The sequence below is a fragment of the Ursus americanus genome, chromosome 18 (genome assembly GCF_024610735.1).
Source record: "Ursus americanus isolate L20-20 chromosome 18, mUrsAme1.1.p, whole genome shotgun sequence".
In the NCBI taxonomy this organism is placed as follows: domain Eukaryota; kingdom Metazoa; phylum Chordata; class Mammalia; order Carnivora; family Ursidae; genus Ursus; species Ursus americanus.
The window spans coordinates 13,786,595-13,813,186 of NC_142144.1; the positions used below are offsets into that span (position 1 = coordinate 13,786,595).

General features: G+C 40.6%; 1 protein-coding gene across 1 annotated transcript in view; it reads left to right on the forward strand.

Annotated features, from left to right (window-relative positions):
• Positions 1-7,395: 7,395 nt before the first annotated feature.
• MEGF9 (multiple EGF like domains 9) overlaps positions 7,396-26,592 on the forward strand; it is an 83,554-nt gene continuing 64,357 nt past the window's right edge. Inside the window, exon 1 of the mRNA XM_045791073.2 lies at positions 7,396-8,142. Within this exon, the coding sequence (XP_045647029.2) occupies positions 7,548-8,142 (595 nt within the window). The 5' untranslated portion in view covers positions 7,396-7,547. The remainder of the gene's footprint in view (positions 8,143-26,592) is intronic.

Genomic DNA, 26,592 nt, shown 5'->3' on the forward strand with positions numbered 1-26,592 from the left:
GAATGACGTCCTTCAGTAGATCTCCAAGAACTGCAGAAAAAGCTTTTCTGAGCTTATTTTTAGCATCTTCTAGAAGGACTTTGAAGCAGGATTTCAACATTTAGCTTCATTGTTCGGAGAAGGTGCTTTGCAGTTAATGTGAGTTTATCACTTAGGACTTTCTCCCTCTTAGGGTATAAGAGATACCATGGAGGTAGATCAGTGATGTGGCTGGCAGACAAATGCCCAGATCCAAGTGAATTCTGTTGCTGGTAATTCCTGATTGAAGTGCAATGTGTTCGTTGTAAATAAAAATTTGGAAAATGTGGGAACACCTGGTTGGCTCAGTCAGTAGAGCATGCAACTCTTGATCTCAGGGCCTCAAGTTCGAGCCCCATGTTGGATGTAGAGAATACTTAAAAATAAAATCTTAAGGGGTGCCCCGGGTGGCACAGTTGGTTAAGTGTCCCACTCCTGGTTCCAGCTCAGGTCTTGATCTCAGGGGCATGAGATCGAGCCCCGTATTGGGCTCCATACTGAGCATAGAGTTTCCTTGAGATTCTCTCCCCCTCTGCCCCTGCCCCCCCAAATAAATAAATATTTAAAAAAAATAAAATATAACAAAAATTTGGAAAATGCAAAACAATATGAGGAGAAAGCTTTACCCACAGTGCCATCATTCAGAGACAAAGATTATTCCTATATTGGTGTATTTCTTTTTGGTCTTTTATACATATATTCTTTTACATAATTGGGATCATAGTATAAATATTTCCCTATTCTTTTTTTACATTTTTTTCAAGTAGGCTCCACACATAGCATGGAGCCCACTGCAGGGCTTGAACTCAGCCTGAGATCAAGATCTGAGCTGGGATCAAGTCCGACCCTCAACTGACTGAGCCACCCAGGTACCCCATCCCTTATTTTTTACGAGACTATTTTTAGAGCAGTTTAAGGGTCATAGCAAAATTGAGAGGAAGATACAGAAATTTCCCATATACCCTCTCCTTCTACACATGCACAGCCCCCCCTGCTATCAGCATCCTCGCCCAGACTGGTACATTCATTACAATGAGCTAATCTGTGTAATTGACACATCATGGTCATCATCCTAAGTCAATAGCTTACATTGTGGTTCATTCTCGGGGTTACATTTTATGAGTCTGGACAAATGTCTAATGACATGTGTCTATCATTATAATATATAATATTGTCTCCATAGTTCTGAGTTTTTTGGAATGTCATATAGCTGGAATCATGCAGTATGCAGCCATCTCGGATCTGCTTCTTTCACTCAACGATATGCATTTCCGTTTCCTTCATATCTTTTCATGGCTTGGTAGCTCTTTTTTTTTTTTTCTGGCCCTGAATAATATTCTGTTGTCTGAATATACCACAGTTCATTTATCCATTCACCTACTGAAGGACATTGCTTCCAAGTTTTGGCAATTATGAACAAAACTTGCTATGAAGATCTGTCGGCGGGCTTTTGTCTGGACATACATTTTCAGTTCCTTTAGGTAAATACCAAGGAGCCCAACTGCTGGATCATATGTAAGAATATATTCTGTTTCATAAGAAACCACCAAACTGTCTTCCGAGGTGGCTGAACCTTTTTGCTTTCCCACCAGCAGTGAATGAGAGTTCCTATGGTTCCACATCCTCGCCAGCATTTGGTGTTGTCCAGATTTGGCCATTCTAAGAGGTGTGTACTGGTAACCTATTTTTTTCACTATTTTATATTGTAAGAATTTCTTTCATGCGTATCACCTTTTTTTATAGATGTATAGCAGCCCAACATAGGGAGGTCATACAACACGAAGTATTTAACCTATCCTTTACTGTTACCTGCTCAGATTTTTCTAATTTTAACTATTGTCAATAACACTCTGGTGACATTTTTGTATATAAATCTTTATTTACATCTGATTATTTATTTCCCTTGGATATATTCTCTTTTTTTTTTTCTTTGCGTTAAATCATCATTTATCATCACCCAAACAAATAAGAAAAGTGATTGGTTGGTAGATTTCAACTATTTGCAGTTTTTTATTTATTTATTTTTATTTTTTAAATTATGTTTAGTTAGCCAACATATAGTACATCATTAGTTTTTGATGTAGTGTTCAACAATTCATTAGTTACATATAACACCCAGTGCTCATCACAACAAAAAAAGATTTTATTTATTTGACAGAGAGAGAGAGCATGAGCAGGGGGAGTGGCAGGCAGAGGGAGAGGGAGATGCAGGCTCGCCACTGAGCAAGGAGCCCGATGTGGGGCTCTCCATCCCAGGACCCCGGGATCATGACCTGAGCCGAAGACAGATGCTTAACCGACGGGGCCACCCAGGCGCCCCTCCCTTGGATATATTCTTAAAAGTGGAAATAATTAGTCGAAGAATACAGACACTTTTTAAGATTCCTGGAAAAGTTCTATCACTTTACATTCTAATCAACAGACCGAGGCACTCCGTCATTAGCAAATATTATCAGTTTTTAAAAATTCTTGCCAAATCAGGTTTAAAAAAAAGGTAACTTACTGCTTCAATTTGCAAATCTTTGATTGCTTAAGTTGAATATACAGCAGTTCAGTGTTTTTTAGCCATTTGTATTTCCCTCTGTGAGTTTTCTATTATGTCCTTTGCTGGGCAGACTTGTTAATAGTGGCCCTAGTAATCCTGAAGTTGTCTGCCGATAATGCCAAATCTTGCATTTAGCCACATCTGATAGGAGGCCAGGCTCCAGCGGGATTAGAAATTGTCCATGTCAGCATTGCTGTTTCAATGAAACAGAAAGGGGAAAGTTTCCATGTTTTATTGGAATCGGGGAGATGAAGTTATTTTGCTGAGCTGCATCTATTATTTTATTATGCTTTCTCTTCTTTTCATACTCCCAAAGCTTCTCTTTTCTTAAATTCTGCTCTTATAGGAGGATAAAATTTTGTGTGTACGTGTCCTTTTTTTTCAGTATGTGTTCATCGACCTCCTACTATGTGCAACACATAGTGGCCACATTAATGGATGGCAGAGTCTCAAGAAGAGCCTGGGCTTTGGAGCTGGGTAGATCTTGGGCAAATCCGTTCACCTCTCAGAGGCTTAGCTTCCTGTTCTTTCAAGTATGGGGACAGCCCTATCTTCAGGGAATAAATACGTTATGAAGGCAAAACTCCTAGGACAGTGTTTGCCACTTGATAAGACTCCATTTAGTTCAACAAACAATTCCTTTTTATTTTTTAAGATTTATTTATTTGCGAGAGAGAGAGAGAGAGAGAACAGGGCAGGGGGTGGCAGGCAGAGGGAGAGGGAGAGAAAGACGCGGGGCTCTATCCCATGACCCCGAGACCACGACCCGAGCCGAAACTAAGAGTCGGGTCACCCAACCCACTGCACCACCCAGGCGCCCCTCCACCAACAATCCTTGAGCCACTCCTGCGTATATGACATTGTGCTGGGTACTGAGTATGCAAAGAGGAATCAGATGGGGCACTTACAGCATCTCCATTGCCTATAGGAGAACGTTCAGGCTGCTCACCTGCTCTGACAAGGTCCTCTCTGACCCCTGCTGTTCTGTGGCCCCTCATTATTAAGTCTAGTGGCCCCGTGTGTCATGGGGGGGTTGTCAGCTCTCCTTAGAGCCCAGGGTCTTAGCCACGGTTCTGGAGCAACAGGAAAAGTGCCAGCCAACATTCTGTTACACATGGAGTCACAGCTGTAATTTTTCCCCTCTTTTCTTCTTGACATTATATCATAAGCATTTCCCCTTTATAGCATAGTTGTTAAGGGAACTACTGGAGCTGGTGAGTCTCCGTTTGATTTCTGGCTCTATCACTTACGAAGTGACCTTGGGCAAATGGCTTAACCTCTCTGTGCCCTAGTTTCCTTAACTGTAAAATAAGGATAATAATAGTACCTACTTCCTGGGGTTCTTTTCTGGATTAAACAAAATATTTCATGTGTAGCTTTTAGTGTAATGTCTAGCACACAGTAAGAGCTCAATGATCTATTTTGAATATTTACTATACTATCTTCAGAGCCACCCTTACAATGACTTTATATAATTAAATTGAACAGACATAATAATACCTTTGTCTGATACTGGATATTTAAGGTGTTTCTGATTTTTAAAATTTTACTTATTCATTTGAGAGAGAGAGAGAGCGAGGGAAAGAGAGAGAGAGAGAGAGAGAACACGAGGGGGGAGGGGCAGAGGAAGAGGGAGAAGCAGACTCCCCGATGAGTAGGGAGCTGGACTGGGGCTGGATCCCAGGACCTTGGGACCATGACCTGAGCTGGAGGCAACTGCTTAACCAACTGAACCACGCAGGTGGCCCTAGTGTTTCTGATTTTTAAACATAAAATATTATTCCTAAGAAATGAAAAAAAAAGTTATCTTGTGGTTTAGAGATAGAGGCAAAGCAAAACATTTAAAGAATTAAATGTTGAATGAATTGGGGCGCCTGGGTGGCACAGCGGTTAAGCGTCTGCCTTCGGCTCAGGGCGTGATCCTGCCGTTATGGGATCAAGCCCCACATCAGGCTCCTCTGCTGTGAGCCTGCTTCTTCCTCTCCCACCCCCCCTGCTTGTGTTCCTTCTCTCGCTGGCTGTCTCTCTCTCTCTGTTGAGTAAATAAATAAAATCTTTAAAAAAAATGTTGAATGAATTGACATTTATACACTTAAATTATTTTTCAAAATAATTCAACATATTCTGACATATTACAGGGTAATTAACCCATTTTAGAAGCCTGGGCATATCCCTGTCTGAGGCAGAGTGCTGGCCTGGATCACTTTGGTAAGGACTTCTAGCCTTTCTCTGTGATTCTCCAGGCAAAGAAGCTGCATCAGCTTTTCTCCCCCACTGCCAGAGAATCTCTGATCTAGCACATCTTAGGGCCAGCCCAGCATTTTCCAGCTATCACTTGTGGATAGCTGGTAGGGCAACTGTCAGGCCATGTCACCTGATGGGGAAGCTATGACAGAGAGGTTTTTGTTGTGGTCCTTCAGCCAACAAGGCTCAAAGTTAGCACTGGTATAAAGGAAAAATGAACTTACAAGGGTCAAGCACCTTCTGTATACTGGGCTCTGTGAAAACATCCTCTTCAATCCTCAGCTCAACGAAGTGAGACATAATTTATTGACTCCACTTTATAGATGAGAAAACTGAGACTCAGAGAGGTAATAGATTTCCTCCAAGGTCACACATCTGGCAAAGTCATGAGCCAGGTCTGTCTGACTCTAAAGTTACAAGGTCTTTCCATGGCACCCCAGGATCTCTTTCCAATTTAATTCAATTTTATCAGCATGGATTAGTGCTCACACATATTACCCCTGCTAGGCACTAAGAACAGAGAGAGCAGCCTAATGGGAGAGACAGACACATAAATTGCAAGTTCTAGTATTATGGCTGATGCATGCCTGTGAGAAGTAAAAAAAAGCCGGGTAGGCAGTTCAATTTATCCTGTTGTATATATTTCTGAGAGCCATTCTTAATCCTTTTAGGAAGAGGCAGGGGAGAGGTAGATTGATCGATTGGGGCTATAATCAATGAATAAACAAAGGGCAGTGAGTAAATGAGAAGGGAGTGTTTAATTCCCACTCAGAGATCCAGAGAAGTCTCTTAGAGGACATGGTATTTTGGTTGGGGTTTGAAAGGCTAGGGAGAATCAGCCAGAGAACATGGGGAAGGGACTGACCTGTCTACCTCCTTCCCCAGGAGAAGTAAAACAGAATCTTCATTTGCACTTGCTGAATATTGGTCTGAAACCAGAACACCTACACACACCCCTCTCATCCTGCAGTCCTCTTCCATACATAGACCTACCAACATATATCCATATATGCTCACAAATAAAAAGAAACAACTCCTGCAGAAAATACACATAAAACATACACCAGTACATGTGCAGATACTTAAAACACATAATACACAAAAATAGCTCCCTAAACTCACACAAATACATATAATACTCATACACACAGACTCACAAAGATGTTTATGCTCTCATTCACAAGCACGTACATATCCTCTCCCCACCTACTACTCACGCAGGTGAATAAACGCATTTTTTTAAATTAACATATACCCAAGTTCACATACAAATCTCATCTTGCCTTTCTGGTTGGAGGCCAGTGACTAATGGGAAACCATGCACAAAGGCAGGCATCACGTAGGAGAGGCCAGGAATGGGTGGCGTTGGGGCTGGGATTAAGCCCTGTCAGATGACAAACCCGCCCCGCCTGGCTCCCCCCAGAAGCAGCGGCGCCTGAGCAGGCTCTGGATCCCGGGCAGATGGTGCGAGGCTGCGCGTCGGAATTCCAGCTTTATACAGGATTTGGTGTCACCCGGGGCCAAGCTCTGCTATCAGACCCACCCCAATCCCTGCAGTAGGCAGGCGGCGGGGGACAGTTCAGGGTTGTGGCGTGGGGCTTGTCCGAACCCAGTACACTGCAAGTAGTTAGCATTAAGGAGGGTTTACTGCAGGCCGGGGACTGGGTTAAGCTCTTTCAGTACATTCATTACTGAATTCTCACATCATCTCTGTGACAGGAGGTGTGGGGGTGTTCCGTGTCTATCATGCCCATTTTAGAGGTGAGAAAACTGCGCTCAGGCCACAAAGCCACTCAGCAGAAACAGGACGCTGAGGTTCAAACCCCGTCAGAGCCTATTCTCCCTTGGGGATGGGTTGGGGGTGCGGGGTCAGGGTAAAGTGTGCACGTGAGTCTGTCTCCACTATACAGGAAGCTTGCACCTTCGGCTCCGGGCGCGTCTCTAGTACTCCCGTCCTGTCTGTCACAGCGCCGGGGCCCACAGCAGGTGTCTGGTCCGGGCGTGGGTCTTGGCTCAGTGGGGCCCTCAGTTTCCCCATCCCTTAAATGGGAATGGCAGCGCAGACCTCGCAGGGCCGAGACCAGGCTTTCTCGGGCAGCACAAGCAAAGCTGAACTCTACATCCTCGCTGCTGCCGCCCTCGCCCATTGCGGGGGTTCCAGACCAGTCTCCACCCGAGCCCGGGTGCGGCGCCGGCGCCCCATTGTTCAAGAGGGCGGGGAAGCTCCCGAGAGCGGACTCCCCGCCCCGGGTCGCGCTAGCCGCCCAGTGGAGCAGACGACTTGGCCCGGCGTTTGCCGCGCGGGGCGCGTCCTTTGTCTGCTCCGCGTCGCCCGATGCCCGCGGCCCGCGCCCCGCTCCTTGGGCAGACAAAGCCGGGACTGCCGCGAGCCCGAAGGGCTGGAGAGGGGCTCGTACCACCCTCCTCCCGCCTTAACACCGCCCCCTCCCCTCGACGTCCTCTGATTGGCCCGCGGGGCTACAAAGAGGCCGGGAAGCGGGCGGGTCACGTGGGCCAGCGTGGCCTCCCATTGGTCAGGAGAGGCTGCCAATCGGGGAGGGCGGGCTGTCCACGCTCGGCCCGGTCGCTCCCTCCGCGCTGGGGCCCGCCCGCGGGGCCGGCCGCCTGTCAGAGGGAGGTGGCGATGGTGCGCCCGGTGGCAGTGGCGGCTGCGGCGGCTTCCCTGGTCCGAGCGCAGGGAGGAGAAGATGACTGACCGACCGACTCAATGACTGAATGAATGAATGGCGGAGCCGAGCGCGCCATGAGGAGCCTGCCGAGCCTGGGCGCCCTCGCCCTGTTGTGCTGCGCCGCCGCCGCCGCCGCCGCCGCCGCCGCCTCAACAACCTCGGCGGGGAATGTCACCGGTGGCGGCGGGGCCGTGGGGCAGGTGGACGCGTCTCCGGGCCCGGGGCTAGGGGACGAGCCCAGTCGTCCTTTCTCTAAGGCGACGACTCCCACGGCCCAGGCCCCGAGGACCGGAGCGCCGCGCACTACCGTCCATCAGCCCCCGGCTGCGTCCTCTTCAGCCCAGTCCCCGGAGACCACCCCTCCTCGGGCGACGGCCGGACTCGCCGCGACCACCTTCCAGGCGCCTCTCAGCCCCTCGCCGACCGCCCCTCCGGCGGTGGACCGTACTCCGACCACCCCTCGCGCGACAACCAGACCCGCGCCGACCACCCTCTTGACGAGCACTGGCCCGGCGCCGACCACCCCCGTTGCGACCACCAGCCCGGCGCCCACCACTCCGCTGAGCCCAACCCCCGAGCTTCCCGGCGGCGGCACCGTCCCGCCCACCCCACCTGCCACCGAGACCCCCTCTCCCCCTCCCCCAGGTGAGTCCTCGCGCTGCTTGCCGGCTGCACCCAGCCCCTCGGCTGCCCACCCTTACCCCAGCCGCGGGCCTCCCGGGTTGGGTTCGTGCCCGGAATTGATCATTCCTCACCCCAAAGTTTCCCCGGATTTCGACTCCTAAGGGGAGGTCGAGCTCCAGCTCGCCCGCCCCCCTCCCCAATCTGGAAAGTCTTTTGTCCCCCCTGGGCTGGGCTTCCCCGGGAGGGGGGCGGCTGCGGTGTGGAAGGCATCGCATCTCCTTCCAAACGGGGCTTTCTGGCCTTTGTCAGAGACCCTGAATAGACGCAAACTTTTGGGTTCGGTTCGTTCACCCTGCCTCTCTGCCTGGGTTATTTCGGGAAGTTTGAAAGCCAGAACAGTACCTCCTTCAACCAATGAGTCAAAACCTAAGTATAAGGGATTCCTTTCAAAGCTTCTGCTTCCTTGTTCATTTCTCCTTGTGTGTGTGTTTGTGTGTGTATAATGTGTGTGTGTGTACAATGTGCATATATATAATGTGTTGCATATATATCTATATCTATATCTATATCTATATCTATATCTATATCTATATAGTGCATGTGACAGGTGGAAGAGATATTGAGGGTTTTGTCTACCACAGTACTACAGAGCACTCGGGCAAAAAAAAAAAAAAAAAAAAAAAAAAAGACATTGTAATCCATGTTTTCCCTGCAAATAAATGGATTCAGTAGGTCATTTGGGACAGGTGTGTATCTAGGTTGAGCATGCCTATAAATTAGGTTAAATCCCTTTCTTGCACCATTTTTTCTTCCTCAATTACAAGGTCAATATGTTTGGACAAATACACAATTTAGGCAGGGATGCCCATTTCCCCGCCCCCCCCTTAAGTTAGAATGTTCAGTTTGAAGGATGCTGATAAATGCCAGTATCTGTTTTGAGTCCACATAGAAAATAGGCTCTTCTTGCAGATTGAAGTCTTCAAGCAAAGTTAAAGACAACTCCTATTCTTGTCTCCTTTTAATCTAAAGTGGGCCTGGAACTGAACAAATAAAACCTACCTTGTCAAGACATTAGACAAGAGTTTCTGAATTCCTTTGCCTAAGTTGGGGTGGAGATTTGTCCAAACTGTTTGCCAAGCTGTACTTACATTAATGGCCCTCTGACCTAATTCTTAGGCTCAGTGATTTGCTGTAGAGTCAGGTATGAACTTTGGACTATAATTGAATTTGTAGAGAGTTTTCCCACATGATTATGAGTCTTAATACAGTCTTGAATCTTGGGTTGGAGGGTGGCATTGACATCAGTAGGAATGCAGATTATTCAACCATAAAAAGCTAAGTTTGCATCTCTTCTAGCTTGAAGGAGTATATTAACTAGCTGGATTTTGACTATAACCTTTTTTGGCTTTGGTATAGAGAGATTGACATATTACTAAGAGACAGGAAGCACAGTGGTTGAGAGTATGGACCCTGGAGTCCATTCTTAGGTTTGAATCCTTGCTCTGTCCCTTATTAACCGTGTAATCTTGGGCAGGTCACTTAACCTCTCTCCAACTGTGAAATGAAGATAATAATAGTACTTACTTCATAGGATTGCTGTGAAGATTAACCAAGTTAATACATTTATGGTGCTTCGAACAGTTCCTGGTCCAAAGTAAGCACCATGTGTGTGTTAGTTATCCTTATGACTACAATTTTTTTTGAGAAACCTAGCAGTAATGTGACAATTTTTTGTTGTGGTGGTGGTAAAATATAATAGAAAAATGATGAATTAGATTTTCCAGAGTTTGAAGCACACATTTAAGTAGTAGCACGATCACTTATTTTGAACGTTAGTATGTGATAAATAAGTCAGTGTAATTGATGTTATTTTATCTTTATTATTTTTGTATTGTTATTTTTAAATCACAAAGTGAACCTTTACTTCAAAAAAATACAAACAACCAGAAGTCTACAAAGGAAAAAGTGAAAGTCACTCCTTTACTGCTTCTTAGTTCCAGTCAGTCCCTAGAGGTTACTACTGTTAACAGTTTGATCTGTTTTCAGACATTTTTCTGGGCATTTGTGAACATACATACACAGATGGGTTTTAAAAATAGTTTTAAAAACTCAAAATAATTCTATGCAAGCTGTTTTACAGCTTGCTGTATTCACTTAGCTATTTATCGCGAATTTTTTTTTCTATGTCCATACTTAAGATCTACCTTATTCTTCTTAACAGTTGCATGTTTTGGTACAAGAATTATATATATATATATATATTTTTTAAAACCAATCCCTTATTTATGGACACTTAGATTGCTTCTGGGATTCAGTTTTAAAAGCACAGAGAAGGATGTGTTCTTATTAAGCCCCTCATGGACATATTCTCCAGTACTTCAGCAGGAGTTTCGAAGAATCCAATTTCAAGTGAAGTAAAGCTGGATTAATTAATATGTGCCATATGAACAGTTCAAGGCTTTAGTAACTTCCATGGACTAACATATAACCATGTCTATTGTGGTCTTGGGTGACAAAAGTTTTAGAAGGCTGTCCAACTTCAGTAGCTCTTCTGTGTCTTAAATTAACACAGTTCATACTTTTTTATGTGTGAATTCACTATGGATTGCCTATGTCTAGTTCTCAGCAGCTGAACTGAACTTTGTGGGCCTGTTGATAGGTAGTTTTGGCTTTACAGTGTGATACAATCAAAGATGGCCTTTTTATCTGAGCATGGGTTCTAGTCTACTTCAAATAGTACATACATCTCTTTGACAGAAGGAAAGCTTCTAACTGATCTTGAGAGACCTAGTTTGACTTGCAGAGTTGGATTCTCTGGCATTTGGGAAGATGGTTGTATTAGGTATTTTATTTTAATGTTCCTGTAAGGACTGAATGCCATCGATAATATCTTATGTGATTAGATGGGTCTTCTAGCTGCTCTTTGATTTAATAAGAATTTCTTTCATAGAGTTCTAGCTGAGAGCTCTTGCCTGCCCCTCAGTTAGGGCCCTCTTTTGTTTATAAGGACACTGATCTGCAAACTGAAACTAATTGCCCAGCAAACAGGCACTTTCCTCCCACAGGCTTGGCAATACATTTGGCTGATTGGTTGCCTGGGTGGGACATTTTAAGAAGAATTAAGGGAGAAGCTGTGATGCCAGAGGATGGTAGTTACCAGCAGTAAGAGACTAAGGTGATGACAAGTGTTTGATTTTTTAAAGTATGGCTAGATAAGACTTTAAAACCCTCCTAGCATGGCTTTACATTTTAGGAAATACTTCCAAGGGCTAGCTGAAATCTTTCTCTCTTTTGTTAACACTGACTGGTTCTGGTTCTGCCCTTTGGAGCCAGGCAGAACAAGTCTGCTCTCTCTGGGCCATGACAGTTCTTTGGGAACAGTGATCGTGTTCTCTTGGAATCTGGACTAAATAACGTCAGCTCCCTCAACTTTTCTTTATGTGACATGGTTTCAGATTCCCTCACTGTCCTCTTCTGGACTTTTTCAGTCTTTCTGCGTCCCTCCCAAAGTGTGGAGCACAGAGCTGAGCATAATACTCCAGATATGCTCTGACTAGCTTGCGGTAGAGAGGGCAGTTACCTCGTTCCTTCTGGATGCTATACTACTGTTGATGTAGTTAGTTCCTAATCACAGTAGCGTTCTTGGCAGCCACGTTATGTTGTTGACTCATTGAGTCCATTAAGATAGCTAAGCCGTTTTTTTTTTTTTAAACAAAACAAAACAATACATGTACTAGATGAGTGTTTCTTCATTCTGGACTGGGAAATTCTTGTTATTTTCTAAAGTATGAACTGAGACATTTGCCAGACATGTAGATGTATTGTGTTAGATTCAAGCCATCCTTTTAGATCCCAGGTCTGTTAGAGTACCCCACCCAGTTTATTCACATTCACCTACAGGGTGTTCCTATAGACAGTCTAAAGACAAGTTAGAGCAGGTTATTCTTACCTCACAGGGGAGAGTAAATTTATGGATGATAAAATAGTTTGGAAGGGAAGGAGTAATAGTTTAGTTCTCAAGGGTCTCTTCTAGCTTAAAAGTTCTGTAATGATTTGGTATGCATGATTCAGGGCACATTAATGCCCCCAAAGAGCCTTGATCATTTATTTATGATATAAGTTAAGAGAATAGGCTTTGTTTAAGCAAGCCTTAGAATTTAGAGCTTGAAAATTCTGACTAGTATGACATGTAAATAAAATATCATGAATGGATTTTGTTTGAAAGGAACATTCTGGGAATGCAGGGCCTGCCTAAGTATACCGGGTAATGTTTTCTTCATCCTAAAATTCTCTGCTCTAGCTACAGAGAGTTATTTGCTTGTGGTTATTTAAGAAGATACCATTTGTTTTAGGGACATAGAAATTGTTCAGGCTCCAGAGATAATGTAGGTCCACTATATTTTATCCAAAACCTGTGGGGCTGGATGTGTTTCAGAATTTACATTTTTTCCCCTGGATCTTAGGAAGTTAATAAATATACCCCAGTGGGTCAGCATCCTATGATCAAATACATGAAGATATTTGCAGCAAAATGCATGTATATTTACAGTGAATGGGATAAATAAAGACTGAAAATAGCCTTGCATGTGTTTGGGTCAGGTTTTGCTGCCAAATGAGTTACAGAAAGAATTTTGGTTTTTGGATCTCCTGGTACTTGGCATCAGGTCTGAGGGCTTATGGACCACTGTAAGTAATTACACACACATATTGTACTTACTATGTTCCAGGAAGTGTTTTGAGTGCCTTATGTATATCAACTTCTTTAATCCTCACAACAGTTAGGTACAATTGAGTTAGATACTATTAACTGTCCTCATCTTACAGATAAGGAAACTGGGGCTCACAGAAGCTCAGTTATGGCAGAACCTAGATTCAAACTTAGTCATTCTGGTTCCAGAATCCATATTATTGGCATTTAAGGAAATAGTTACATAGAAGAGAAGAGAAGGAAACCATTTTGCTAAAAATTTTTCGTCCTTGGATACTAATCTGAGAAAATTTCTACTGTTCTACTGGCATTTACTCCCTACACTTCATCGTATGCTATTCATTCACCTCTTTGAATTTTCTGTTTTACAGTGTTTTACAACTGTGGTTTTAAGTTGTAGTTCTAATTCCTCCTTTGATTAGATTTTAATGTGGTCTGTGATAGAGAAGTTTGTCTGTAGTCTTTTTAGGGCCAGGCCCAGGCCCAGGCCCAGGGACTTCTCAAATTTACTGTATCTTATTCCTGGCCTAAGTGCCTAGCTTTCTGTAGAAATTCCTTAGTCTGATTTGTTTTTGGAATAGCACAGTTAAATTCCTATATAACATTAGTTTCAAATCTTCTGAATTATGACCCCAGGAAGCCTTCTGGCTAATTGAAAATTTACACATTGAAATAATCTGACTAGGTCTTTTTATCTTGATTTTTTTTAAAGACCCATAAAATTAAAGTGTGCATTACTTTTCATCTCAGCATTTCTAAACATGTATAAATTAACTTCCAGACGTCCTGGCACCCTTATAAAAAGAATGGAAGAAAAGTATCACAGTACTGTTTTTACTGATGGGTAAATTATGGGTAGAGAGATTACTGCTTTAGGGCACTTAATAGATCAGAAGAGAATAGAAATATAAGATCTTGTTTAGCTGAAAGCAGTGTTAGATGATATTTTTAGTTATAAAGAGCTTTAATTCATGCTTTTTGCCTTGATCTTGATTTTTGTTTATTTACTGTAGGTGTGATATAAAAATCTTTATTACTAATGTTGAGATTATGTTACAGGCACCTCTTCTGTGGTCACTTAGTCTCTTTTCAAGTATGTAATTTGGTTTATCTGTTTTTCACTGGAAATAAGTACCCAGACTACACTAGTAACTTTGGAGGGAGATTTTTAAAAATTGTGATGAAAAAGATAATGTTTGGACATATACGTGTTTGGATCACAGTAACGGTTTATTCAAAAAAATTATCCTTGTAGATGTCTCTTCTAAGTACATGTGATAAATTTGTGTCAGAATAATCCCTCTGGTAATGCTACTGTTTCACAGATAAGTATTGTTGTAAAAAAAAAAAAACTTTCCCCATTATTTTTCCTTCATTAAGGAAAAAAAAACCAAAAAACTTCTCTTCTGTTCTCCTTGCTCATTTTTTCACTTTAAATTCCTCTATATGTCCTTCTCACTCTTCTCTTTTATTCTTAGCCCCATCTATTCTTTCATGTTCTTTAAGGAATCAAATTATCTTCTCTGTTTAACAATTTAGCACTTTGTCCTCCTTCAGTGCCTCCTCAAAGCCCAATTCTCCCAAGAAGTCTTTCTGGAGGAACAAAAGATGTCCTTGAAGATGGCCTGGTAACAGGGTGCACAGGGTTGAACACTTTGCACTCTGAACAAAACCTATCTGTCTTTCTCTGTGACTTTGACTTTTTTCCTATGGATTTGTTTTTAGTCTATTTAATTTAGATTATTAAGCCCATTTGAGAAGAAAGCATCATAATTTATATAGTATTCAGGACATGGTATTAATTCTCTCTTTATGAAAATAATGAGAGAAGAGTTTTTTCTTTTTGCTCTGGGCTCTTTTTTTATTGCCCAGATTCTGTTTTTCTTTTCTTTTCTTTTCTTTTCTTTTCTTTTCTTTTCTTTTCTTTTCTTTTCTCCCAAGGAACAATACAGGAAAAAAACACCTGTCATAACAGAAGTTACCTGCTTCAAAAAAAGTTAAATACTTTGAATAAGTAGCAAATTTATTTTTCTATTTATAAATAATATAAGTTGTTTTTGTTGGGTAGGTGGATTTGGGCTGCATACCAATATAAAAGGTTTAATTTGGTTGAGAAACAAATGTTTGATCTTTTGAATGACAGAATTTCCTTTGTAGAAATCTAATTAAAGTTAATAGTGAACAGAATGTTTCTAATAATTAACAAGTGTGCAGTACTTTACAGTTTACAAGGTGTTCTTGGAGTCTCCAAGACTGTGACATCCATATTTTGTTGAGTTCTGGGTATCATATGAGTGAATAAAGGCTTAACTTCTTTCCTCTGTTAGTACTTTTGTTGATGAATATTGACCAAATCTTCATAGGTTTTTAGTGGGTTTCACATTTGATATTTTGTATTTCAAACTGTTGTCTTTTAGGTTTACTTTGTTGAATATAAATCTTTGACTGATTTTGCTGCTCATAATTACAGGATGGAAAATGGTATTTGAAGATGAGGATTTCTTTATATTTTCTTTGCCAGGCACTCTGTGGGGCTGACTGTTAGGGAAAGAGCCCACTAGTCATTGAAAGCGAGTGTGATGGAGATGACAAGGTGAACTACAGAACTTGATTGGGAGGGCTCATGTAAATATCCTTTTTTCCAGACTGATATATTATTTACTTTTCTTCTAGTGTAGAAATCTGTTTGGAATTATCTTAATATACTATTTTGGGTGTATTGCCTCAAATCAGTGTGTCAGTAGCATAGAGACTTGATACTCTGACTTCTCACTTCCAATTTAATATTTGACACTTTGGCTGGAATAGTAACTAATGTTAACTGAGCTCATATTACTATATGCCTAGTTACGTATCAGGATTTTTTTTCCCATACATCATGTCATTTAACTCTTCAACAATGTAATAGTACAATATTATTATCCTTACTTTCTGGATGACAAATACAGAGAGTCAGAGAGGTAAAGTAGCTTATTCAAACACATCAGGCTTATAAAGTCCATGGGGGCAGGGACTTCTGTTTGTTATGTTCACAATTATGTCCCCAGTGTCCAACTCAAAACAGATTCTCAATAAATATTTACTGATTGAATGAGTGAAGAAGAGGGAATGGTTTTTTGCTATACTATACTTAGCAGTGTATTCTTGGGGAAAATAATGTAATCTCATAGTCTTTTCCCTCAGTTTAGAAATGAACTTTTCTCCTTCTTTTACCCTTAACTCACAGGAATAGTATGAAACTTACTTAGGGCAAGTGGGGTTCTTTGAGATCTAACAAATTACATTAATTATTCAGTTTTTGTTACCTAATTTTGTTCCTTCTATTTATCTTAGTAAAGGAGGAACACCAGTAAGCAAATGAACATCTGAAGACTTTTGTAGAAAGAGTAGCTAAGCTGGAGAAGCTGAGCGTTTGTCTCTAAGCCATGGGACCCAATGTTCTTTCTCAGTTCTCTCACCAGTTCTGTGATCTCGGGCAAAGAATTTCATCTGTAAAATGAGAGAGGTAGACTAGATTTGTGGTTTTTAAACTGTATCGTTTGGGGGCACCTGTAGTTGCGTTTGGGAGCCAGCATAGGGACTGAGGAGACCAGGTGGGCCTACTTCTGGGCCCTCGTCCCAACCTTCACCTCTCACCTCTATATCATTGCCCGCGCTTGAATCAGTTCCACTCTCATTTGGTTTATATACGGGCTTTGTTCTTTCAGTAAAGATTTTTGAAATAGGAATTCTTGTACTCTAAACTTCTGTGATAAAGAAATTATGGTAATCTCTGAACTGTTATGTAGCCATTAAAATGCTTACGTTTTGTTAAGTAGCAATATACATAAGATAAGAGAAATACACCAAAATGTGAAGTGGCTAAAGCTAAGTTATGGGATTATGGGTCATTTAAATTACCCTCTGTGGGGGCGCCTGGGTAGCGCAGTCGTTAAAGCGTCCACCTTCGGCTCAGGGCGTGATCCCGGCGTTCTAGGATCGAGCCCCACATCGGGCTCCTCCGCTGTGAGCCTGCTTCTTCCTCTCCCACTCCCCCTGCTTGTGTTTCCTCTCTCGCTGGCTGTCTCTCTGTCACATAAATAAATAAAATCTTTAAAAAAAATAAAATAAATTACCCTCTGTGTTTTTCTGAATTTTCCAAGGTTTTTTTTTTTCAGTGAATACATCCAATTTTTATTTTATAGTCATAAAAAATAAATGAATAAAATGGAAAAAAATGAATAAAAAGTTGTGATAAGCTTAGTAAGCTTTTCTTTATGTGAGATCAAGTCAGGTGATATCACCAGGGCTAGTTTAATTTTTAATTCTTGACATTGACTCAGCAATTTTGATCTGCCTCAGAGATATTTGCTCTCATTGAGTTGTGGTTCTGAAGAAAATAGATTACTGAAGATAATATCCAAGAAAGGAAACTATTCCTGAGGCCTGACAAATCTTAAACAGTGTAGGGTCAACATATCTAAGATTTGATACCTCTAGGGGACATTTAGCTGAGATCTTAGAAAAGGCTGAAGATGGAGCTGGTTCTTTATCCATATCCTTCTGTTTGGGGGTTGTAAAACATGCACTTAAAATTAATTAAAGTAGTTTAGTGAAATATATATTGTTTAAATTGTGCAAAATTTGAATTCATTGCATTGTTCACAGCTTTTACCAATAGAAGAGCTTTATTTCTTCCTTTAAAGATACAGAGCCCCCCAAATTTGGTTTCATTCTGTCCATATGTTTTGCAATTAGATCAGATGGGATTGCTTGTATACTGGTAATATAACAGCTGTTCTATATGATACCCTTGCCAGGGAGACAGCTAAGCATCAAGGGAAGGGGAAATTTATTCAATTAGAAAAAGGAATGTATTCTGCCTAGTCATAAGGAAAATGATAGGAGTAGGAATATTTTCAACCTGGCTGGAGAATGTTAAATAACCTTACTTAGTAAATTGTAGACTCTTTAGATACTCTGTAACTTTTGTTTCAGTCTTAGATGCTTCCTAGAAACTGGCATATTACCAGGGATCTTACTAGATTTTATTATTTATTTTTAAAAATCAAGTGCTTTTACTTGATCCATGTGAGCAAAAGCAAGAAATTATGAGTAGCATTGTTAATTATGAGGAGAACATCATATTCTCTAGTTCCTTTTAATTTTGGAAATGGTTTTTAAAGGTGTAATCCTTAAGAAATATTCTAGGGAAAATTTAGATGTTGTGGTCTCTGAAGGAGATTGGATGAACTGAGTAGCTTTTAGGTTCTCTGCAGTCTCATCTATCATTTTTGGGATGTTATGTTCAGTTTGGGAAACATCAATGGAAATAATAAGGAAAAAGAAGGGATGCTTGGCATTTCAACAAACGTACCCTGTTTTATTTGTGGATTGAAGTTTAATTAGAGGAAGGCCTTGGACTTTTTTTTCTGTAGGTTTCTCATTTGATTTTGTAGTCATTATAATCCCACAGTATGTTTTTACTTATTCATACTGTATGAACTGCATTAACAATATAGCCCCACCTCCATTGATGTTGTGTGGGTTAATGAATAGTTATAACGTGTACCAAAAACACAAAGCAATCTAGCTGTTGGGTATTATTATACTGAATTGTTGGTGTATTGCCTGCAAATCTATCCTGCTCAACTGGTTTTAGTTTCTAAGTTAGTTTGTTGCTTCAACTTGTCCACAAAGGCAGGGCTGAGTGGTTTAGCTAATCGGTAGAATAGCAGTCAGAACTAGATTCCAGTCTGTCTTTCTATTCACTTTGTATGTTCCCGAGCACATTTTTTTAAATGGCTCTGTGACTTTCTTTAGCTATAAAACGAAGCCTATTCCTAACTTCCCAGTCTTCCAAGGTTTTTGAGAAGTCTCACATGCAAAACACTGTGGGCTTTTCTCAAATGCAGTGACTTTATAGAATTCAAACTGTTTTCTGGTATTCTTTCCTGATTACATGGTTCATATTAGGTTATAATATAATGTAAACAAGATAGCTTTTGACTAAACAGAACAAAGAAATAAACAGATGCATTTATATGTGGCTTCTTTACGTAAGATATATTTTTATACTATTTTGTAATTAACATATTTGTATAATTTATGGACCGTAATGATATTTTCTGAAGTTTGGGATGCTTCGGTATTATTTTTCTTCACATACTACCTTGAGAAAATAAAATAATCTTTATCTCATATTAAACTTATAAAATAAGTAAGTTGCTCTTTTGTAGATCTTTAATATTACTTTTGGTTGAGCTGTTTAGAAGGGATTCACTTAACCATTTTTATGATTATGAAAATAATACATGTTCATTTTAGAAAATGTAAAGAAGTGTAGACAAAAAATGAACCCAGATAACTATAAAGTTAACATTTTAGCGGTAACTACAGAATTTTTTTGCATCTATATTTACTTTATCCCCTTCTCTGCCATTGGGATAATTGTATATGGATGTATTGCTCTGATACTGCTCTTAAACATAATATATTTCAAATATTTTAACATTTTAAAATGGGATGTCTTTCAAATGAAGTTGAAGTACTAGTATTGGTGATATTACTATAATCTGGATGATCAAATTCTGGATGCTAAGTTACTGTATTAGGTGCTTCCGAATCATTACAGAAAAAACAACTAAACCATAAAGCTTTTTATCATTGACTGAGTATAATATTTAATTACTGTATACATTGCTCCATTTCTCATAAATGGATCTCACAAACGAGATCACGTATTTTTTATGAAAACAGCCGTGTGAGTTGGGTTTAGCACTCTTCTGAAGTCAAGTATATGACAGATCAAAATGATAAATAATTCACCACATTTAAATTATTTGTCATATCACCAAAAAGAATGTGAATCTGTTTTGAATGGAGATCTCAGGTTCTATATGATGCTTTACTCGAGACTTGGTACTCCTTGTCAGAACCAAACTAGCAACTATTTCTCATGCGTCTGTTCCAGCACAAGCATGATTTTTCTTGGGTTCAAGTGGCCCTCAAAAGCCCAAAGCAGTCTGGAACCAGGCCAGGCATTTGATATTTTCAATTCTATGATGAGGGAAGTCAAAGTGCCCATCTGCCTGGCTCAGATATTGCCAAAAAAGGCCTGCGTGCTATGCTAAAGAATATGCCAAAAAAAGGGCTCTGGCCTCCAGGAATCTGATATCTATCTCACGTAGTGATCTCTATTCTCTGAATTTTGTGAAGAAAAGGCTATAACTTTTAAATCAAAATAGTAACAAACCATAATGTTATTGAGAGAGGATTAAATTAATGCATGTAAAAAACTTGATTTAGTAGTGCTTTTAATAATCAACACATGGTAAACACTCAAAGTTAGCTATCATTGTTATTCATATTGTTTTTATTATCTATTCACAATGTTTAAACAACAGCAGAGAGAACTTTGTCAATTCTAGATTAACACATTTACCAGCTTCCGTGACATAGTCTGTAGACTGGCAAGACATTGGTAATCAGAACATCACAGATCAGCCTTTTCTAACAGGTGGTTCTAAGGTACAGGTAGGACCAATAAGCTTGATGCAAAAGGCTACCTCCTGTCCTCTCAGAGTGGCCGAGGTCGAGAAAGAATTATCCTGTGCCATGTTGCCAGATACACAGTAATTGTACCGCTCAGAACTGAGCTGAATGGAAGCTATTTTCAAAAAACAAATGCAAAGATGGGACTCTAGGGAATCCCTGAAACAGCCATCGTTCAGTTCTGGCAGATGTTTAATCCTCTGGGATCTTTTGTAGGTATTGAGCCCTAACTACAAATGACCTAGGAAAGTGAAAATAAGACTGGGGCCTATGGAAAGACATGACCACTCAAATTTAGACTGGTTGAACATGGATATTTTTGAAAGCATGCCAAATACAACATTCACATACACAGTGCAAGTCACATAATCTCCCTGGGCTTCTCTATCGTAGTCTGTAACATGAGTATAACAGTGCCAACCTAATAGGGTTCTTGAGTGTCGACCTAGAATTCAAACCCAGCTCTGTCTGACTTAAAAGTCTGTGCTCTTTTTTTTTTCTTTTGACTAAACTATGCTGCATTGCCAAAACAGATGGGAATAGCAGAAATGAAATAAAGCATTCAGTGGATACAGAGCACATTTTGGGTTCTGTTTTTGTCACCTTCCCTAACATCCCCCAGCAAGCCCATACATTGTCCTTTTCAGCACTCATTCTGAGTTGCACAGTGACTCTAGTTTGATTTCAGTAGCTACTGGAAAATCAAAATTAGATCAAAGAGTGTTTCTTGGAGGTAGGTATGGGTGTGGAGTAAGGGTGGAGAGAGGAAATAATGGTGGAAATTAGATGAGACTAAACAAGTAGACAACCATGATAAATGGAGAGCAGAACTGAGCACTAACTGTAAGACTGTCTAATCAGCACCAGAAGGGTTAGCGCTAACAGACACAATGTAATACTTACTAGCATTTGGCAAGAAATACCACATACTGCAAAATGGTAGTATGGATTGTTCTTGACTTGACAACAAAGCCTTTCATCTTTTACTTAATATGGACTCTAGGTCAAGACGCTGGTGCAAAACAATATGTTGTAAAAAGTAGCAGGTGATATTTGATTACATAAAAGTCAGAGAAGAATCTCAGACTTGCAGATGTGGTTCATAGTTCTACCGGTCACCTGAGGGAGCATTCCTCCTGTTTTATAAACTTCACCCAAAGTTTAATCGTCTCTCAGGTCAGACAAAGGAGAAGCTATTATTTCAAGTATAGACCCAGCCCCTTCTGATCCAGTTGCAAGACATACTGACAAATGATATATATGCACACTTTTGGACAGTTTGTATTTATCAGAAAGAAATCGTTTCAGTTTGTATGACATCAAGACTCAGTAATAGCAGTGTGTATTACAACATCCTACAGTGTACAAGTACAGTGGTCAGGTTGAGCTCTACGACTAGCTGTGGAGGATATATATTCAAGGCAAAACCTGGTTATATCATTCTCCTAGTTACTTTAATATGATATTTATACTTCAATATAATTCTCCTGTTTCATCACCTTAAGTGATCCCAGCCCATAGCTCAAGTTTCTTAATATGACTTGTAACTTCTCCATAGTCTTTGTCCTCATTTCCTACCGCCCCTCCTTGTGCTTTCAACACCAGCAGAATCAAATTGCTTATATTTTCTCCCAAATACCATGCTTATTATCATCATCATTATTATTAATAAAGCAATCATCTGTGGAGGTCTTGTTCTGTATCAAATATTAAAAGCTTTAAATGGGGGTGCCTGGGTGGCACAGCGGTTAAGCGTCTGCCTTTGGCTCAGGGCGTGATCCCGGCATTATGGGATCGAGCCCCACATCAGGCTCTTCCGCTATGAGCCTGCTTCTTCCTCTCCCACTCCCCCTGCTTGTGTTCCCTCTCTCGCTGGCTGTCTCTATCTCTGTCGAATGAGTAAATAGATAAAATCTAAAAAAAAAATAAAAGGTTTAAATGAGTTATCATGGCCTTGTTTAATTCTCAAAAGAACCTAATAAGAAATATATACTACTATCCCCACTTTACTAAGCAGGAATCAAGGCTTTGAGAGTTTAAATACACTGAGCAAGTTCTCATAGGTAGTAAAATATAGAACGTTGATTCAGATTCAAATCTGTCTGGCCTCAGAGCCTCCTCTCTGAATCACTAAGCTAACTGGCCTCTTGTTATTTGGCTTATACTGTTCCCTCTGCCTGGATTCTCCTTCTGTTCAGTTTTAATAAAGGCCTTAATTGTAAGCAATAAACACCAATGCTTGCTGATTTAATCAGAAGTGGAATTTATTAAAAGGATATGGAAGATTTCACAGAATCTCCAGGGGAACCAAATTCAGGATGTGGAATAAAGATAATGCTCAATCGTGCCCCCGGGAGGTCCACTGAATATGCCTCTGACACCACCACTGAATTCGATGCTGTTGTTTGCACCTTTGACACTAACATTAGGTACTGGATATGTTGTAATGGCAAGTACTGCTGCCACTTGTCATACTGTAACCATCTCATCTGCTACCAGAGAAGGCACCACATGCTCATTCCTTTGAATCCTTAGTTGCTAATTCCAAGTGGAGGGTGGATATGATTGTTGGAACCTCAAACACTTGCTCAAGCCCTGGATGCAGGCAGGGGTGAGGGGGTAGGGAAAACAACAATCTGGCATTATGAACCTTTGTGGTGGGAGAGCCAGGCTTCTTTCCCCAGATAGGAACAGATTCTAAAATAGTGGGAAATTATACAATGATACAAGGCTGCCGAAAACAATGACAGATGTCTACCACATCCCTTTCTTTCACCTGAGAAGTTTATTTGTCCTTGAAAAACATCATCCATGCGGCCTGCTATACAACTGTACCTTATGCATTCTAGTATTACTATATATATCATATCTTTTGATTACTTGCTTTTTAAACATTCTTGTTTTAAGTATTACTCGTTTATGTAAATGACTCCTCTATACCTTGTCCTCAAGTAGCTTATAGGCTGTTTTATTGATGTCTGTACTCTCTAGCATCTACCTAGGATAGTGTTCAGCACATAGTAAGTACTCAATAAATATCTGAGGTGAACTGAAGGGTAATCCTCCTGCCCACCACCACTAGAATGTAGATTCTCTAAGGGCAGAGATTTTTGTGTTTGTCTCTCTCTCTTTCTTTTTTTCAACCACTATATCCCCAGAACCTAGGTGAAGTCCTAGCATGTGGTAGGTCCTCAGTAAATATTTATACAATAAATGAATAATCCTAAATAGCAAATTATTTATTTCTGGGAATGACACTGTCAGAAAGACCTTCAAATGTGAATGGCAGAGTCAAAGCACTCTGGCATAATTTCCAACTAGACCACATACAAGGTGAGGCCAGAAATGGCTTTATTCATCTCTGGTTACCTCTTCTTCCCATTTAGAAGCATGATCTGGAAAGGGCAATTTGGAATTCTTTCCCAGACCTACCACAATAGTCACTCGCCACAAAAAGGGCCTAAAGTACCATACTCGCTTGACATGAAACCTTTTTTTGTCCCCTTTTGTATAACCAGTTATATCCTGAGATTGTATCTATTCTGGGAAGAAAGGGCTTTTGGGCAAACTGTCTTGTACCTTGTATTAAAAAGTATAATAACCTAGGGCAGTTAGTATTTCACTTTGAAGAAATGAGGAAATGAAGGCCTATAATTGTGGAATGATTTGTACAAGGGCAGTGGAGTAGCAGAGATGTACTGCAGACCAGAGATCTGGGGCTTTTATTGGTTAGCTTTTTGGAGGGAACAAAAGGACAATTAAGTGAAGCTAAAAGATAACTTGTGTTCAAGCTAAATTAAGAATTATTATTATGATGATGATGATGAGTGGTAACTATCATCTGGAGACAGACTGCCTAGATTTAAATCATTTTCTCTACCACTTACTGTGTAACCTTGGGCTGTGCCTCAATTCCCCCATCTGTAAAATGGGCCTAAGAATAGCACCTATGTCACCCCATTCTTATAAGGTTTCAGTGCTAACGTGAAATACTTAGAATGTCTGCATAAGTAGGCCTTTTACATGTTAGCTCTTCTTTTTATGTTATACTTTGAATACCTACTTTCACTACTTTCAATCTGTTTAATTCTTCACTACCTCTAATCCTTTCAATTCTGAATTAGTAGTATTACCCTGTTTTACAGAGGACCTGTGTCTGAAATGAGATTAAGTTGTTTGCCCAATAGTCACTGGCTGAAAAGTACTGGTTAGCTGGGATTTAAACCCAACTCTGACTTACTTTTCAAGCTCTTTCTATTGGGGCAAAATAACAATCTAAAAGTAGATTGAGCTTCATGTGCTCTATTATATTCTTCCAACCACTCCTTCTAGTTTTAATGTATCTTTCCCCCCGCCGCCTTCACTCTCTTCTGATTTGTAGTCATTGTCTTTCTGTCCATACCATAGATTTGTTTACCAGCCTCAGTGGTTTGCCTCTTGATGCCTTGGACTTTTAGTAGAAACTGTGCTCTGTGCCTGGAAAGACCGAAGCATTTCCTCGCATACTATGACTGCCCACTAAATTTCACTTTTACTCTTTTGTTAGCCTAATTGATCTGTTCAGTAGACTGGTTTCCAGAAAAGTTAGATATCTGTTATGAATCGGGTAAGGAATTTTATGCATTAACTAGGATAGCACTGAAGGGCAAATGGCATACATCCAAAGGCTAAGGGTCATTTCTGCCAGTGTACGGGTTTGTCAAATATAGAGATCATATCAAATAATGATATTGAGTTGCTACAAGTTTGCCACCTAGTGTATTAGTTTTCTGTGTATTCATCATTGTTTAACTTGTGCATAAAACTTCTGTTGAGCAATTCCAAATGGACTCCAAACATTTGGGGCAAAAAAAGGTATGATTACTTAAATTTACTGTTTTACAGAGTTATTCTGCTTAGAATGTGATCTTTCTTGTTAATGGCAAGCATTTTAACAGCTTATTGGAGGGATTTCTCTTGCTAAATTTATTTCAGTTGATAATCTTTTATAATTGATCACTTGTTTAGAAATACACTTAAAATCAATGATTAAGTAGTCTTCAGGGGCTAAAGCTACAAGTGTCAGGAAGCTATTATTTTCTATTTCCTTTTTGCTTAACCAATCTGCAGTGGTACCTTACTCTTATTTTCCCTTTTCTCCTTCTCATCCCTCATCCTTTCTCCCCTTCCTCCCTTTTTTTTTTTTTAACCAGAAAAGATTTCAGGCCCTTTTTTTCACCTGATTTTTGTTTAAAGTTTATTTATTTACTTAAGTAATCTCTACACCCAATGTGGGATTTGAACTATGACCCTGAGATCAAGAGTCGCGTGCTCTTCCTACTGAGTCAGCCAAGCACCTCCACGTGATTTTTTTTTTTTTTTTGCCCAAACTGGCCTTCAACTGTGTTTTCCTAGGACGGCTCAGCTTAAGACTTTGCATTTATTTTTACTTAAGAAATAGGGAAGAGGGTATGCTTTTGTCAGTAAGTTTACATTGGGCTTTCCATGTTAACAAAATAAGATTCTTTTATTCATGTATTAGATTATTGTTAATCACCTGCTGTGCACCTAGTGCTGGGCTAGATAGATGCTGGAGAGACAAATAACACATGGTTTCTGCCCTTGACCCCTAGTGAAGGGTACAGAAGATCAGACTGCAGGGTGGTAAGTTCCATCATAGTGGTGTGCACACACCACAGAAGGAAAGAGGGACTCCTTGCCCGGACTTTTCATGGGGTGGGGGCAGAGGATGTTGTCAGAGCAGCCTTTCTGGAGGAAGTTTGGTCTGAGCTGAAATGGGAATTACAGGGTGGAGGAGGAGGGGCCTCTGGGAAAAGGGAGCAGCATGTGAAAAAGCACGGAGGTAAGAGAGCACATGCATGGCCTGTTCGGGGACCTGCAGTCCTGAGTGGTTTGACTAGGGAAGGATAGGGTATGTGAGGATGGAAGAGGAACTGGTGAGATTTGAGGCTAGAGTGGTTGGCAGCTATCGAATAAAAAAGTGTTTTGTATACTATGCTCAGATGGATTCTCAAAGTAATGAAGAAATATGAGCCCCCAGGTGACATGGTAGGGCTTGTGTTCTGGATCAACCTGGAAACTGCAGTGTACTCCTAAAAGAGTAAGTGATCCCCAGCAAAGATAATTAGAGGCCGCTGACTGTCTCTCTAAATCTTTTCCAGCATTAATTTTGAATTAAAGGGTTTACAAGCTAAGATAATGTAATAATAGAAGGGTGACATGAATTAGTT